Source organism: Cervus elaphus, chromosome 3 (assembly GCF_910594005.1).
Source record: "Cervus elaphus chromosome 3, mCerEla1.1, whole genome shotgun sequence".
In the NCBI taxonomy this organism is placed as follows: Eukaryota; Metazoa; Chordata; class Mammalia; order Artiodactyla; family Cervidae; genus Cervus; species Cervus elaphus.
Genome location: NC_057817.1, coordinates 33,452,982 through 33,468,919, shown reverse-complemented (window position 1 = coordinate 33,468,919; position 15,938 = coordinate 33,452,982). Strand labels below are relative to the sequence as shown.

General features: G+C 40.6%; 1 protein-coding gene across 7 annotated transcripts in view; it reads right to left on the bottom strand.

The window, feature by feature from the left end:
- Positions 1–810: 810 nt before the first annotated feature.
- The window catches only part of SLC38A1 (solute carrier family 38 member 1), a 71,155-nt gene continuing 56,027 nt past the window's right edge, over positions 811–15,938 (bottom strand). For 6 of the 7 annotated variants that reach the window (XM_043886313.1, XM_043886305.1, XM_043886273.1 and 3 more), the window contains 6 exons: positions 15,613–15,692; positions 12,375–12,475; positions 9,961–10,079; positions 9,278–9,419; positions 9,089–9,186; positions 6,011–7,302 (listed from right to left, as the gene is read on the bottom strand). In XM_043886313.1, coding sequence (XP_043742248.1) covers positions 7,210–7,302; positions 9,089–9,186; positions 9,278–9,419; positions 9,961–10,079; positions 12,375–12,475; positions 15,613–15,692 — 633 coding nt within the window. In that variant the 3' untranslated portion in view covers positions 6,011–7,209. Of the gene's footprint in view, positions 5,766–6,010; positions 7,303–9,088; positions 9,187–9,277; positions 9,420–9,960; positions 10,080–12,374; positions 12,476–15,612; positions 15,693–15,938 lie in introns of those variants that run through there. The other variant, XR_006337571.1, reaches the window with a different exon arrangement.

The window sequence follows — 15,938 nt, the reverse complement described above, 5'->3', positions numbered from 1 at the left end:
TTGGAAGTGGGAAAACAGGAGATGGCAAGAGTGAACATCAACATTTTAGGAACCAGTGAACTAAAATGGACTGGAATGGGCGAATTTAACTCAGATGACCATTGTATCTACTACTGTGGGCAAGAATCCCTTAGAAGAAACGGAGTAGCCCTCATAGTCAACAAGAGTCTGAATTGCAGTACTTGGATGCAATCTCAAAAATGACAGAATGATCTCTGTTCATTTCCAAGGCAAACCATTCAAAATCATGGTTATCCAAGTCTCTGCCCTGACCAGTAATGAAGAACTATTACATGCTCAATTTTCTGTAAATAATTCAGCTGGTTGGAATAACATTGTCACAGGAACAAAATTATTTTTAAAGCCATAAACAAACATGCATTTCTGCTTACTAGTAGAACTGGAAGCATTTTTTAAAGTTTGGACACTTGAATATAAGCTTCCGTGAACTCTCAGTGTCCCAAAACACTGACAAGTGTGGCAAATCTGTCTCCAATAATCCCAGATAGTGAGTATAGCAGGTACCCAATTACCCCCCTTGCCCTTTTAATTAGTGTGTGTGTGTGTGTGTGTGTGTGTGCGTGTTCAGTCACTCAGGTCCAACTCTTTGCCACCCCCTGGCTCCCCACCAGGCTCCTCTGTCCATGGGATTATCCAGGCAAGAATACTGGAGGGGATTACCATTTCCTCCTCCAGGGGATCTTCCCAACCTAAGAATCAAACCCGTGTCTCCTGCATTGCAGGCAGATTCTTAGCCATTGAGCCACCTTAGTATTGTACCCTAGAAGAAGGAACACAAAAATTCATAAATGCTTTATTCCACATTTTAATGTTTAAAAACTATGTTAACAGAGCAATTATACAATAGAACTTCTTACATGTCTTTATTTACACCACATCCTGGGGTGGGGGGAAAAAAACTATGTGTTTAATCAACCATGAATGACAAAGTTTTGTGACGGGTGACTCACTTAAATCATCCATCTGAAATCATTGACAAGGTTTTACATTAGTAAATCAGTGGTGTGCTATAGGTAGATGAAGTCTAGAATACACTGAACTCTAGAGAGCAGATTACATACCAGTGATCAAGATTCAAGTGTTTTGGGGGCAAAAATTACTTAAGACCTCCTATGTTGGCGTGGACACTGAAAAGGGAAACATGCAAGACTGTCAAAAGTTTGATAAAATAATAGTTCCTTTTTCTTTCTTTCTTTCTTTCATATTTGTGCTCACAGTTAATATTCAGGTCTAAGATTCAGGTCTTTCCCTTTCAAAGAGACCATAGTTTGGGAAACAGAAATTCAATTTTGGAAAAAAAAAAAAAATTCCTCTTCCCCAACTTCTGTTTTCATAAATACTGTGTAGTAGTATCAGTGTTAACGCTGGAACAGTGTTGCGAAGAAACAACTCATTATTTTGGGTATTCTATTTCTATACAGCAATAATTTGGGTCTAAAATGTTTCTTCTTATTTGTAGCTCAGAGAACTAGCTTTGAAATAATTAATCTTAATACCAGTATAAGAAATCAACGTGACATTTCTCAGACATTTCTCTCTCTAAACAAGTAAGATTTGTAGGTTCCAAGTTTACATTAAGAGAACTATGTTACCTGGGAGAGAATGTAAATTTTTCTAATTGCCAAACAAAACCACTAATATTAATGAAGACATTTATTCTTGATATGCAGATACTAGTGACTTCTATTTCAATGTGGATCAACAACTTCAAAAATATACAGCCTCCTATTTATTTACAATGTCTTTACATACAAATGAAGTATTTCCTACAATAAGCCTCAACTGCATAGATTCTTCCTTTTAAAAACACAAATTCAAGCCTGTATGCACATGGGCCCAGTTTCACAGTTCTTCCTTACAGAAAACTCTAAAGAAAGAGGTCTGAGCCCTGTGAATTTTACATGCTTTTCAAGAACTTTCCCTTTAAGATTTAGTGGTATTTTTCAGTTGTCAGCCACCCCATCCCCAATTTTTCATCTGAAAACCTTGGATCATTATAAATAATTCACTGTATTTTAGAGGAATGGTGTTCTGTTGCTAACAGATTCTTAGATTTGCCATCCCTAAGGAAAACATTAACATCCTTAAACGATATAATCTCAATCTTTATTTTGAAAGTGGGTAGTTTACCATGAACTGGAATGGAGGAATCATATTCTTAAGGTTTACATCCTAAGCCTCAAGCCAACTTACATTGAAAAACAGAGGGAAACTGATGGCTTTTGCACTAAAGGCATAAAATCAAATACCTGATCATTTCATCAATCTCCTCCCCACCCCCGACCCAACAAGATGTGCTGTCCAGCACTCTGACCCGCTGAAACACAAGTGGAGCGCTAACCTTGTCAAAGCAGTCTGTAGCCCCTTTCAGCAGAGAACTCCCTTTAAAGGGAGGACAGGGTTGATCATCACATGATGAACCCAAACATTCTAGAGAAACTTCTGACCTAAATTCAGTATTTCCTCTAACAAAGGGTATATCTTTTAATTGCTTTCAAAAAAGAAAAAAAGAAAAAAAAAAAACACCTAAAACACCTCATTTTCATTTCTTCACAGCTGCCAAAACCGAAACCTTACTGTGTCTCAGGCCATGTGCAGGCAGCCTTATTTGCAATGATGCACCTGTACCAGCATTTCCAGTGGGAAGGGGGCTGCATTCCTCCCCTCCCTAAGTCCTGGCTCCCACTTCTTTTCCCTCAAGTCCCAGGAATCACCATCTGAGAATGACAGATAGGACTAATGGGGAGAAAAAGGAGAGACGAATTTGCTCCATGTGGGTCTCTAACTTGACCTGTGCCAAGATCACTGGGCACAGTTTGCTGGACCTCCACCCTCATAGTTTCTGATCTTATTTGGTCTGGACTGAGGCCTGAGTATGTGCATCCCATTGAGTTCCCAGGTGATGCTGATGCTGCTGATCTGGGGATCCCCACTTAGAGGAACACTGACTTGGAGGCTTGAATCCAACTCTAGAAAAAAGCGAAGTCTGGGGTGACTGTCTGAGGTGTCCTCTGAAATACTATGACACCTTATCACAGCCATTAGTCCACCCCAAGCCCCATGGCCATCACCCATGTATGTCTTTCTCAACAGGATCTGCAAATATGAGAGGAAAAGTGGGTAGAGAGGTTTTTACCCCTCTTTGACTACTGGGCAGTTAAACTATGGTTTCCTAGCACTAAATCCATTAAAAGTGCTGTGTGCTGGCTTCAGCTACTGGCATGCAAGAGAAGTTACGCAGTGACATCATTTATGGTACTGGGAGTGAAGGAGATAAACTCCAGGAGCAAAAGGTCCTACAAACAGAAGCAGGCAGGCCAGGCCTGAGCCTCCAGAGAAAAGAAGGGTAGCAGCGGAGAATGTCCCTGGTGATGTACGGCCCACCAGAGGACCCCTCATCCTCCTTAACCCTCCTCTTCCTATGAGGTCTCTGGTTGCCCTGGACCTGGTCCCCTTCCTTTGCTGGGGACCCAGCTGTAGGCCACTCTGGGCACTTCTAATTGGTGGCTTACTCTGGTGCCACCACCCAACAGGCAGTGTGAGGTTGGAACGGTTGATCCAGATTCCACTAACAGCACGAGGGACGGATTCTCAGCAACTCTGAACAAACATCTGCTAGGAGCAAAATCAGATTCATTGCTTAGATTCCTTAGCAATCTTGCTAATACAGTATCCTGTTTCAGCTAAACAATGAGTTTAGATCATCTTTTCTAGGTGGCCTGGGGGCCTAACCATCATGTGTAACTTGGTTTCGGAAGGAAAATACATTCCAGGTTGCAAACAACCAACGGACAATTCTACACTACACTCTGCCTATAAGTTGGGGTTCTGCACTAGCTTATAAACTGGGGACTGCCTATGATTAACAAGACTGCATTTCTTCCCTGTACATATGCTGCTGTCCTCACTTCCAATAAGTAACATGAAGGAAATTAGGGATTTACAGTATAATATGTTATTACAACTAGAGAACAGGTCATACCCCAAAGTGTGAACCTAGCGCTGTTCACTGGTGCTGAGGTCCTATCTACCCAAGGAAAATGTGCTGCTCCCAAAGGCCTAAGGTATAAAACTCCTTAGTCTACTCACATAGCAGAAAAACCTCTACAGCACTTGACTGTGTGATTTAAATTCTACCTAACATCTGTGGTACATGTATTTTTGGCTATGGGTTCACTACTCTGAACAAGAATAATAAGAACAGCACACTTTACAGCTAATCCCACACAGATGATGAAATTAATCACTGACATCTGACAAATTACACTAGGGTCTATTATATTCAGTCAACAATAAACTTAAATAAACATACAAAGAAGATTTTAAAAACCTGTAGTAGTGCAGACGTCAACAAGTGCCTCCTGTAAATAAGCATATTTTAAATAATAAAAAAAAAAATCCCGTTCTGATGCATAAAATCCAGAGACCCAAAAATATCACTACACATCCCAAGCCTCCTCTAAATAAGCATATTTTAAATAATAAAAAAAAAATCCCCTGTTCTGACACATAAAATCCAGAGATCCAAAAATATCACTACACATCCCAAGACCTAATGATAATCTTCTAAACTGACTGTATAGGCAGAAAGTGAATTTTTATAAGTTAATGAAGAAAACAGGAAGTAGCCTAATAAAGCTTGCAAATAAAATTTGTATTTTTTTAATGGAGGGTCATCCACTAGCTAGCTATTACATGATTGGGTGCCCCAGCCAAGCTCCAAGGGCCAGGCATCTTGTTTGGTTGAGTTTCTCTTCTGCTTATCTATGAAAGACTGCTGAGAAGGACAGAAATGGCTGTGGGTTTCACTGGGTTAGGAATTCATACATAGGTAGGTACTCATTTCTAAATACCTGAACTCTGATGTCTGTGGATATAATTCTGGAGCATGACATTAGAAGCTATGATGATACTACTAAGACAGGCAGAAAATAAACTTTCCTTTTCCCCCAAGAGGATCAGGAATGATCTTGATGCTTGCTTTCTGTATGGGATGTTAGTCTGTCAAGGGGAGGAGACAGTTCCGTGTTACTCCCGGTAAGTGTGGAGGCCTCCGGGGATCTCAGTGCGGGAGGAACAGAGCCCAGAGTTAAGTGCCTCGAAACTCTGCCAAGAGTCTGTGGTTAGAGGCTACTTATCTCTGGATAAGATATCTGTTCAGTGAACTGACGTGTTTGTTGAGTTCAACCAGGATGTAGATATAACACAAGCCCTGTTTCAAGAGACTAGGTCAGAGGGTACACATGCTTCTCATTGTGTGATACAGACAATCCAAGCACAGGTGATGGTCCAGCGTAGGCGGGATGTGGTGCTGGGTTCCTATCCTGTCCCCAATGCCTTTTCAAGCTACCGTGCCCTGAACTTCTCTTCTTTTTCAATCTCTCCGGAATTTCCTTCACTTGCTTTTAGGAGAGGGGCTGGGGTAAGAGTGTCAGCGACTCTGTCCCGATGTGGGTCACATCAGGTGGGCAGTGACGGCCCACCCTTGACCGGGGATGAGGAGAGGGACAGCACTGACACCAAAGTCCCCATCTTGGGGAAGAAGGGTACACCGTGCTTTCATCACACGCTGTCCTCAAAATCACCTCTGAAGGCTCTTTCTCTTTTTTCAAGACTGGATGGATGGCTAGTGGAGAAGAAATAGGAATGAGGCTTATTTAATGTACAAAAATCTTGTATTTGCAATAACCTAAATTTATAGATACAAAGTGTTAGTCGCTCAGTTGTGTTCACCTCTTTGCAACCTCATGGACTATAGTCCGCCAGACTCCTCTGTCCATGGACTTCCCCAGGGAAGAATACTGGAGTGGGTAGCCATTCCCTTCTCCAGGGGATCTTCCCAACCCAGAGATGGAACCAGGGTCTTCTGCACTGCAGGCGGACTGGGTTCGCTTGGTGGCTCAAGACAGTAAAGAATCTGCCTGCAATGCAGTAAACACCAGTTCGATCCCTGGGTAGGGAAGATCCCCTTGAGAAGGGAATGGCTACCCACTCCAGTATTTTTGCCTGGAGAAGTCCATGGACAGAGGAGCCTGGTGGGCTACAGTCCATGAGGTTGCAAAAAGGTGGACATAACTGAGCAACTAACACTTTCACTTTCATAGATATAAAACAAATCTTTTAAAGACCCCCCCTAAAGTACCTAATATAAAACAGGACTTACTTTCCCTAGATCACCCTTGGTTAGAAACACATGATTTTCTGTGCAAAAAGCTCATGGACATGAGTAGAAGCTGCTGGGTTTATAATTTAAGAAAATGTTTTTCCCCCTTCAACAATACAGATGTAGGGCTGAAGGCTATCTGCATCTGAAAAATATTTCCTCATGCATTCTGGACAATCTTTTCGTAGGACTCTTGCTTCTCAATTTGTTATAAAGGTGTTGTGGGTCTTTCCCAACAAAAGCTGACTCAGATTATGTAGAGTAACTTTGACACAAAGAGGGAAACAAAACTTCATTTGCTAGATAACCCAGATGTGTAGTTCAGTATATTTACCAAGGTAAGAATCATTCCCACCCCTTTCTGAGCCGAGAACACTCGCCAGAGAAGGTCTCTGCACAGAGTGGATGGAATGCCAGGAAGGCCACGAGCTGCTGAAGCTCGCCTGCCAGGTGATCAGAGCTGCCTCAAATATTGGGCATTCTCTGATCCAACAAGGGTATGTGCCCTGTGACTCTCATCTGATTATCCCTATGTGCTATATTAACCAAAATAGGCAAATTATTTACGAAACCATTTTTTTCTGTAAAGCAAAATAAATATATACAATTCAAGATTCTTTTCTCTGCTAAAAAGGTACAGATATTATAAGCTGAACATCAGTAGGAAAATTATTTCAGAATCTGGATGTACAATAAATAAACACGATGGGTGATCATGTCTTCAAAGTTCTAAGAGACGATGAAATCACAAAAAATAGTAGAGTGAAAAACAATCAACTGTGAAAAGTACTGGAAAATATGATTTTGCATGAAATTTGGAACCAAAAAAATCCACAATCCTTAAAATTGATCCCCAATCCTGGAGGGGCATGAACCATGAAAGAAACAGGTCTCTTGTTTTGCTACCAAAGTATTATTTCATTGTGTATCTTGTAAATTCCTGTTTGCTTCTGTAAACTTGCAGAGGAAGTGATGAAGGGTTGCTGATGCACGGTAACTTGACTGCTTCTTTTTCTCAGCTGGTCTCAGTGGCCATTTGATGAGTAGGCCCAGTCGTAGATGACCAAGGGAATGCTTACCAGGGAAAACAACACCCCCAGACCCAAGAAAAGGGCAGCCTGGAGTAACAGAAAGGCAAGGGTTATTTTCAGGGAAGCAAATATTTCCCAAACACACCTGGGAGAAAACAAAAATGTTTTCCCTCTCTTTTTGTGTCCCCTCATATTTGGTTTGTTACATCTATTACCAAACTGTGAGATTCTTTCTAAAGTTTTGTGCACCTGATTCTCCAAGGATGGGAACCTAAGAAAAACTAGCTATGCAGAACCATCCTCTGTATTCTGCTCTTTGATTTCATGGTCATCTTAGAGTGAACCTGCTCTACAGCTGACTGGGTATTACTCTTGCTAGCTTCTTTCAGACTAAAGATGAAAACGAAAAAAAGAAAACAGATCATCCTTAGAAAACATACAGGTCATTTCATCAACCAGCCTAGTTTATCACTGGCAGGTAAACATTTGTTTGAAAAAGTGTTAAAAGGATATCTAAAAGCAGAGTAGATTTGATCAAGTGAGACAGGAAATGGGTATACAAAATTAAGTGATTTCAAGGGTTGATGAAGGCCCAGGGGGCAGGTCAAGAAGTCTAAAATCTGGAGAACACAGCTTATAAATTGCTTGGCATTGGGGGTTTCCAGTGAGAGCTGAAATTCACGGAGAAGGATGAAGCGGCATGAGAGCCAGGGCAGGCCAGACTGGAGTCTGGAGGAGGAGACAGAGTTATGGGAAGGGGAGGGGGCGGAGAGTGGGCTTGAGAGGGCTGCATCCAGGCTCACCATCACCGGTCTGGTGTAACTCCCAGTGAGCCCCTACATGGACTGGATCTCTTTGTCTAATGCTATTTGGTAGATCCTCCCAGCGGTTTTATAATGGGAGCAAGGCTGGAGGGGCCCAGAGAATTCATGATCAGTAGGTCTCTGCCACTGTCAGACTGAATCTTAAGTTTACTGCCAAAATTTAGTCAAAAACCTCCAAGAAAACAAAAGTCCAGGGCCAGAAGACTGCTCCTCCCTCTCTATCCTCATGAAGCCCCCACTGGTCAGATTTAGAAGGATTTGAGATTTACAGCTTTAGGGATTGTCCTGTTGGGGAAGCAGATGCTCCAGTGGCATCAACGATGCTTCCTCTAAATACACAGGGATGTTCCCCCGTGCCTACACCCCCTCATTGGGGTCTGTTGACTCAGGTAACGTGTGCGATTGGAGTGCTTACACTATCTGGGAGGGCGGCTGAGAAGCCTTCTCCGAGGCCAAACATAATGGTGCTCCAGAAGGTACTCATGTAGCAGCCACTTCACCCCTGCTCCCCTCACTGTCTCCAAGTGCACCACCTTCAAGATGCCCTTGAGCTTCACCAGACCTGGAAACAAGAATTCCAATATAGAAAGGTAGTTTCTGAATCCAGGTCTGTTGCTCCAAAGCATTTCTGTCAAATTATAAAAAGACTCCATGCTAACTTAGCTGTTTCAATTAAGGCACTGCAGGTTCCCTGGGCTGAAGGATGGAGTTACAGGACGAGGGACTATACAGAAACAGTGGACTGCAGAAAAGTTTTGAGCCCCTTTCCACTTCAGATCTTGCTAATAACAAGGCATCACCCTGGAGAGACACAGGATGATAAATGTCTAATCTCTTGGCTGGCCACTCTGACACAAAAGGAGCAGAACCCGAAGATATTTTGAGGGAATGGAGAAGATCCTGATATGATATTTTAAATCTCCCAAATGAGGATGGCTGCCTCCTTTTGAGGTCACTGTAAGTACTAGATGGTGAAGATGGACTATTTATCTGGCATAGTTCAGTGAAAAACAAATTAGAAAAATGAGAGTGGCCGGCATGAGACATACCCAAATTCGTTGAGTTCCCTTATCTCCATCTTGACTTGTGATTTTTAAATAAAGAGATGAAGGAAGAATGAAAATAAGCATATTGGCAGATGTAACGCCTGGAAAATAAGAAAAATTGAGGTTATCATTGTGAAAGCTTAACTTTCTAAACAGCTATCATGGAATAAGCGGCAGGTCAGAAAGCCATACCAACGACTCCAAAAATATCCTTCATGGAGGGTATGAAGATCACCAACAAGTTGATAATAACCAGGAGTATGAAGGTCACCAAGACATGACGACATAAATTAAACTTTGTTTTCTTAGCCAGTTCAAATAAGGAAGATCGAACCTGCAGAAAAAAGAAAGCAAAAGGTTCTGTCATGCCTCCAGCTTGATGACTTTCGTGTTTCTTATCAGTTATGGACAGATTGGGGTGCAGGCATTTGGACTTGTTCAGGCCACACCTCGTGAGTTTTTAGATGGCTTAATCGTCTGGGAAGCCAGAGGGCTAGACATAAGATGGAAAGTCCTTTTCTTTATGAGTAGGTAGTTTTCTTTTGCAGGGGGGAGAGTTTCTATTTTATCTACGACTGAGCACTCTCTTCTGGTCCTTCTATATTCCCCTGTCTTGGATGACTGGGATTCAAACAGTCTATCTACATTTCTCTGTAAGGAAGAGGGATAGATTAATCAGAATTGATTCATCTGTCAGAAGGCTACTCTAACTCACTGATCCCACTTTCTTTCCAAAGACCCTCGAGATCCTTCCTGAGGCAGTTTCAATGATGCAGGAGTTTCCACAGCAGCCTTGCTCTCCAAGTGGCTCCTGAAGGCAGCACAGAAGAGGAGCCCTCGGCTTTTCTCAGGTTGCACTGAGGCCTTTTACTCACCGTGAAAAATAACACGGGCACGGTGAGGATGACGGCCACGATGACTGCCAGCCGTACCGTCAGGATAAGGAGGTCGTCCTTACTCTGATACTTGTGGAGGAGGTCGGGCTGCACTCTTTCTAAAATGAGGTGGAATGTGAGAGGGCATTAAGACAAGACAAAAGCATTATCATGGAGTGAGGGGTTTTCTGAACCACAGAAGATCTGTAAACTAAAGGCGGCAAGGAAAGCAATGTTCTGGGAGCTGAAGTGTCTATTCAACCATTTATAAAGGTGAAGAGCAAAAATCCCCATATGAGACGTGCCCCACCTGTCCATACCTGCAGCAAAAAGGAGTGTAAGAGTAATCAGAAATTAAACAGAGTGGGGAGCTTCACTGACACTACTAAACCCAGGAGTGAGCTGAGGTTAGAAATACCATACAGTTGAAACACAAAGCCCTTCTTCATCTAGATTCTCCTCAATTTGGTGCCACTCATCCAACAATGCCCACTGGCCTCAGTCTCACTGAGTGAGCTGCAGGCCACTTGGAGCCTCTTTCAAAGTCTTCTGTTATCACTCAACATCCAAGCAGAAGTGCCCATGGAACTTCACTGCTGCAAGGAACTCATTCTTCTCTTCCAGATACGTTTTCCTCATAAAGCTTATATACCACTTTGAACTTTTTCTTAACACTGAACTTCAGAAAGTGTCATTTCAAAGACAATCAAAGCTAGAAAGGCAGTCACTGAGCAAGAAAAAGCTCACTCCTGCCTTTTTTTAAAGAATAATTGCTGTTTTTTTAAATATCTATTGTTATTTATTTGGCTATGTCAAGTCTTAGTTGCTGTGTGTAGAATCTTTAGTTGTGGCATGTGGGCCTTAGTTCCCAGACCAGGGATCAAACCCAGGCCCCCTGCATTGGGAGCGTGGAGTCTTAGCCACTGGACCATCGAGGAAGGCCACTCCTGTCTTTTTTTTAATCGATGACTGTACAGCAGTTAGTTGTAATTTGGATGTGCTCTGGAGAGGAGCTAAGCTCAAGGTCCTTCTACTCTGCCATTTTGTCTTCAACTCAAAAATCCACTCCTTTGACAAGAGATCGTTCCCTTCCCATCTCAAGGTTCAGGGTGTGGAATTCCAGTTCCATTTAACAGTCTGGGCCAGAGACAGGTCTCAATTTTAGAAAAAGGATCCTAGATTAGAATAAAAATCTCCTTAGTTCTAATTTCCTTGATTCAAAATTCATAACCATCTAAAATTAGCTGAGCTTTTTTCCTTTGACCTAAGAGTATTGAAAGGCTTTGGTATTCTATTGTATGTGGGGGGAAAAAATGGATTTGTTGGAAAAAATCATAGCTTGAACAAGGCAACAGTGAGACCAGTCAACTAATAGTAGGCTCTCTCTCTCTTTCCCTCCCCCTACCCACCCCCAAGCCCTGCAACTCTGCAGGAAACTTGAGAACACCATCTTTATGCAGAAATTAAAAGTGGTATTTATGGATTCATTAGACAATGCTCTTCACTGCTTGTGAACATGGTAATTAGGGAATTCCCTGGAGGTCCAGTGGTTAGGACTCAGTGCTTTCACTATAAAACTACGGTCCCACAAGCTGTGAGGCTTGTGGTAATGGTAATAATACAACCGTATAATCAGGGAAGCCTTTCCAGGCTGAGTTCAATCATCTCAAATGTGTTTAAATTTTGAGACATTCGTGTTTATGAAAAAAAGTGCCCCCAAGAAATGTGATTTAATAGAGAATGTAATGTGAAATGTATGTATTCAAATTTAAACCAGGTCCCAAACTGTAATGATAATGAAAGATGTTGAATAAAATTGCAGGATGACTGGAATAGGAGAGGATGAAGAAGCAGTAAGGTAGACTATTCATACAGGGTCAATAAAAGTTACAAATGAAACTTCATTCTTTTTCAGATTTCATTTAACTCTTCATATTGAAGCAAAGCTCCACCTGCCACTGAACAATCAGGTGTTTTATTATTAATTAATGCTCCGTGTCATGAGTGTAGCACTCTACTCTTTCTCACTTTCAAAATCTGTCTCTGTCTCTCTTTTCTATTAATGGAAAATTACCCAGTTCACAACAGCAATTAGGAAAGCCTTCTCTGATATAGTTCTAAACCTTCCTTAGTAAAAGTGACATGCTTATAAAATGCATTTTTTTTTAAGGACAGTATTAGGAGAAAAAATTATGGTATATTGTTTCAGTAATTATTCCATTGTATAGTCAGCATGAATATGTAAAGGAACCACAGCCATTTGCTTTAAGCAGAAGAAAAGATGAATAAAATCAGTGGATAGATTTGTTGCTTTTGGGGGTTATCACACTGAAATATCAGTACATATTTTGAGACTGATTTTTACTAATTTACTTACTAATACTTATATTTAGGTACTGACAGAAGATACTTACCATAGAATGTCAAGTAGCCAAAAATGGCAGTCAAGAAATACATAACAAACATGGCGAAAAAGGAGATATTTGAAACCATCTGCATCTTTTTCTGTGATCGACTAGAAACAAAGAAAAAGAAATTTGAAAAATTAAAAACCATATTATTGAATGTAAGCACAAATATTAACCCTGAAGAATGGAACTTAACTTTCTATCAGGCTTGGGCTGACTTGACCTGCTGTAATTACCCCCAGTAATTATAGCAAATATACCAGTTTCCAATAACTTTCTTTACACTGATTGGGTATTGACAGAGAAAGAGCCATGGAACAAACAACCCCTTGAATGTTCTTCCCCATTCTTTTGAAAGATATTGAGTTCTCATCTGAAGGGCAGAGAGTATCTTTTTTTAACATTTGTTTGATACTATCTCCACACTTAGGATGCACAGGAAAAAGGCAGAATAAGTTCCAATGCTATTCTCCTGGCTCCAGAGATCAGGCGCTGAGCTAGAATTTAACCTTGGGAATTTTGTCACTAAAGCTGCTATTTAAGGTCTGATTTTCCCATCGAATAGCCTCAGGGAGGGTTTCCCAGGTGGCTCAGTAGGTAAAGAATTCACCTGCAATGCAGGAGATACTGGTTCCATCCCTGAGTCGGGAAGATCCCCTGGAGGAGGGCATGGCCAACCGCTCCAGTATGCTTGTCTGGAAAATCTCATAGACAGAGGAGCCTGGCAGACTGCAGTCCACGGGGATGCAAGGAGTCAGACTAAGCACGCAGGTACTCACACAGCCTAAGGGAAGCCTGTATGTCTCCACAGCAGTGAGTGCCCAAGAACTCACAGCTGGGATAACGAAAGGCTCTCTCTTTCTCTCAGGTCAACTTTATCCTGGGAGTTTGCATGAACCTCTAAGTTTCTTTAGCTGCCTAAACAATTAATCTCCAAGACTTGTACTCAAGAGTATGCCACCAAGAAGCATGACATTTGACTGTGTCATAACAGGAAGCATGGAAAACAAGACAAATTGAGAAGTATCCACATAAGAAAGCTTCAAACTAAAAGCAGAACTATTAAGTTTAAAAGATGCCAGAGACATCTTTTGTTTAATTATCTTATGTTTAAATACCTTAAATATAAGATCATAAAGTAGGAGTAATGTATGCATAAATAGGTAGATGTAAATACTTCAAAACTTAGTCATAAATCAATTTAAAATGAAAGAGGACCAATCATGAGTGAATTCAATCCTGAATAACATCACCTTTCTTTCAAAATGGAAATAGATAACTATACTGTGTATCTTTTCTGAGCTTAAGACTATGCCATGATGCCTATTTCAAGAAACAAGAAAAATCTCAAACAATCTACCCTGACACCTACAGAAACTAGAAAAAGAAGAACAAAGTCCAAAGTCAGTATAAAAAAGGAAATAAAAATGAGTGGAAATAAATGAAATAGAAACTAAAAAGATAATAGAAAGGATCAATGAAACTAAGAACTGATTCTTTGAAAAGATAAACAAAACTGACAAACCTTTAGCTAGGCTTACAAAGAAAAAAAGACAGAAGGCCCTGATAAATAAAATCAGAAATAGAAGACAGTAAGTAGCAATAGACACCATAGAAATAGAAGGGAGTATTAAGAAAGTTATATGCCAACACATTGGACAACCTAGAAGACATGGACAAATGCTTAGAATCATATAACCTTTCAAGACTGAATCATGAAGAGACAGAAAATATGAAGAGACCCATCACTAGTACAGAGATTGAAGCAGACATCAAAAACCTCCAGAAAAACAGAAGTCCAGGACCAGAGGGCTTCACTGGTGAATTCTACCAAACATTCAAAGATTTAATACCTATCCTTCTCAAACTCTTCCAAAAATTTGAAGAGGAGGGAAAGGTTTGTAACATGTCATGAGGCCAGCATCTTTGTGATACCTAAACCAGAAAAAGGCAGCACAGAAAAGGAAAATTGCTGGCTAATATCTCCGATGAATATAGGTGCAAAAATCCTCAACAAAATATTAGCAATGACAAACCCACAGCAAACATCACTCTAAAGGATGAAAAATGGAAGTTTTCCCTCTAAAATGAGGAAGAGGACAAGGATGCCCACTCTTATTCAACCTAATAAGAGAAGTCCTAGCCAGAGCAATTAGGGAAGAAAAAAAACAAAAAGCATCCAAATTGGAAAGAACAAAGTCAAACTGTCACTATTTGCAGGTGACATGATTTTATACACTGAAAACCCTGAAGACTCCACCAAAAAACAATTAGAGATAACAAACAAGTACAGTAAAGCTGCGAGGTACAAAATCATACAAAAATCTGCCATGTTTCTATATGCTAACAATGAGATAACAGAAAGAGAAATTAAGGAAACAATCCATTTACAAGTGCAACAAAAAGAATAAAACATCTAGGGATAAATTTACAAGGATGTAGCTCCAGAGAACAGAGTAGTGGTTACCAGCAGGGAAGGGGAAGAGGGGGGACAAGACGGGTAGAGGAGATCCATTGTGTGGTGATGGGTGAAACTACATTTCTGTGAGCAGGACATAGTGTGTATGGAAGTAGAAATATTAGGTTGTACACATGAAACCTATAAAAGTTGTAAACCAGATATCTCAAAAAAAGTGACTATGGCTTGACAAATATTTTTATGTAGAAAGTCTGATAATAGTAGGCTAAGAAGAGAACCCATGAGGGAATTCATAAGCAGTCCTTTCGTTTTCTTTAGTAGAGCAATCAAAAACAAATCCATAATCACTGTAATAGTTTAAAATGAACAACAATATTCTTCTGTCCAGGTTGTGGTCTTAACATTCATTTCTTCATGCCTGATTTACCAGCCTTTTCCAACTAAACCAAAAGGCAAATCACATTCAATGTATTCAGTGGCTCACAGATGAATCTGAAGATTACCATTATTCATTTGCAAACTAATCACAAGTAATATAAAGCAACACAAACACTTGAACTCTCTTGAGTAACATAGTATTTGAAAAACCAAATTAATAAGAAAAAGCCCACATAATAAATGCTTTTTATACATTTATGGCCAAAATATATGGCCATATATGTATAATGCAGGTTTGTGTCTTGCTCAAGAATGACAAAGTAAATGTTGAAGCTGGGCTGTGGAAGTTCATGATATGAGTCCATTTATTTTGATACAGCACTTGCCTAGTAATGAGGGGCTGTAAAATGATTCAGTTTGCAAAAAAAAATTAAACAAATCTCTTACTCTTTAAGCTCACTGTAAATTGGCAGGACCGACGGGTGGCAGACGAAAGCGAATGCAATTGTTGGTAAAGCATACACGGTCTATTTGAGAGGAAAAAATAAACGTTATGGAAAGGCATTTTTACCATAAAAACTGTAGAGCCCCAGTATTTCTGAGCTGTCTTTTTATCTGACAGCCCTTCAGAATCCTTGGATTATTTGGTTATTAGGGGAGCTTTGATATCTAAAATAGGAGCAGCTTTTCTAAGACAGCTTATCTAGCTTGAGACATCAGACACTTGGCAGAGAGGGGTTTTACAGCCAGGCTCACCTACAGAGTATTTTACA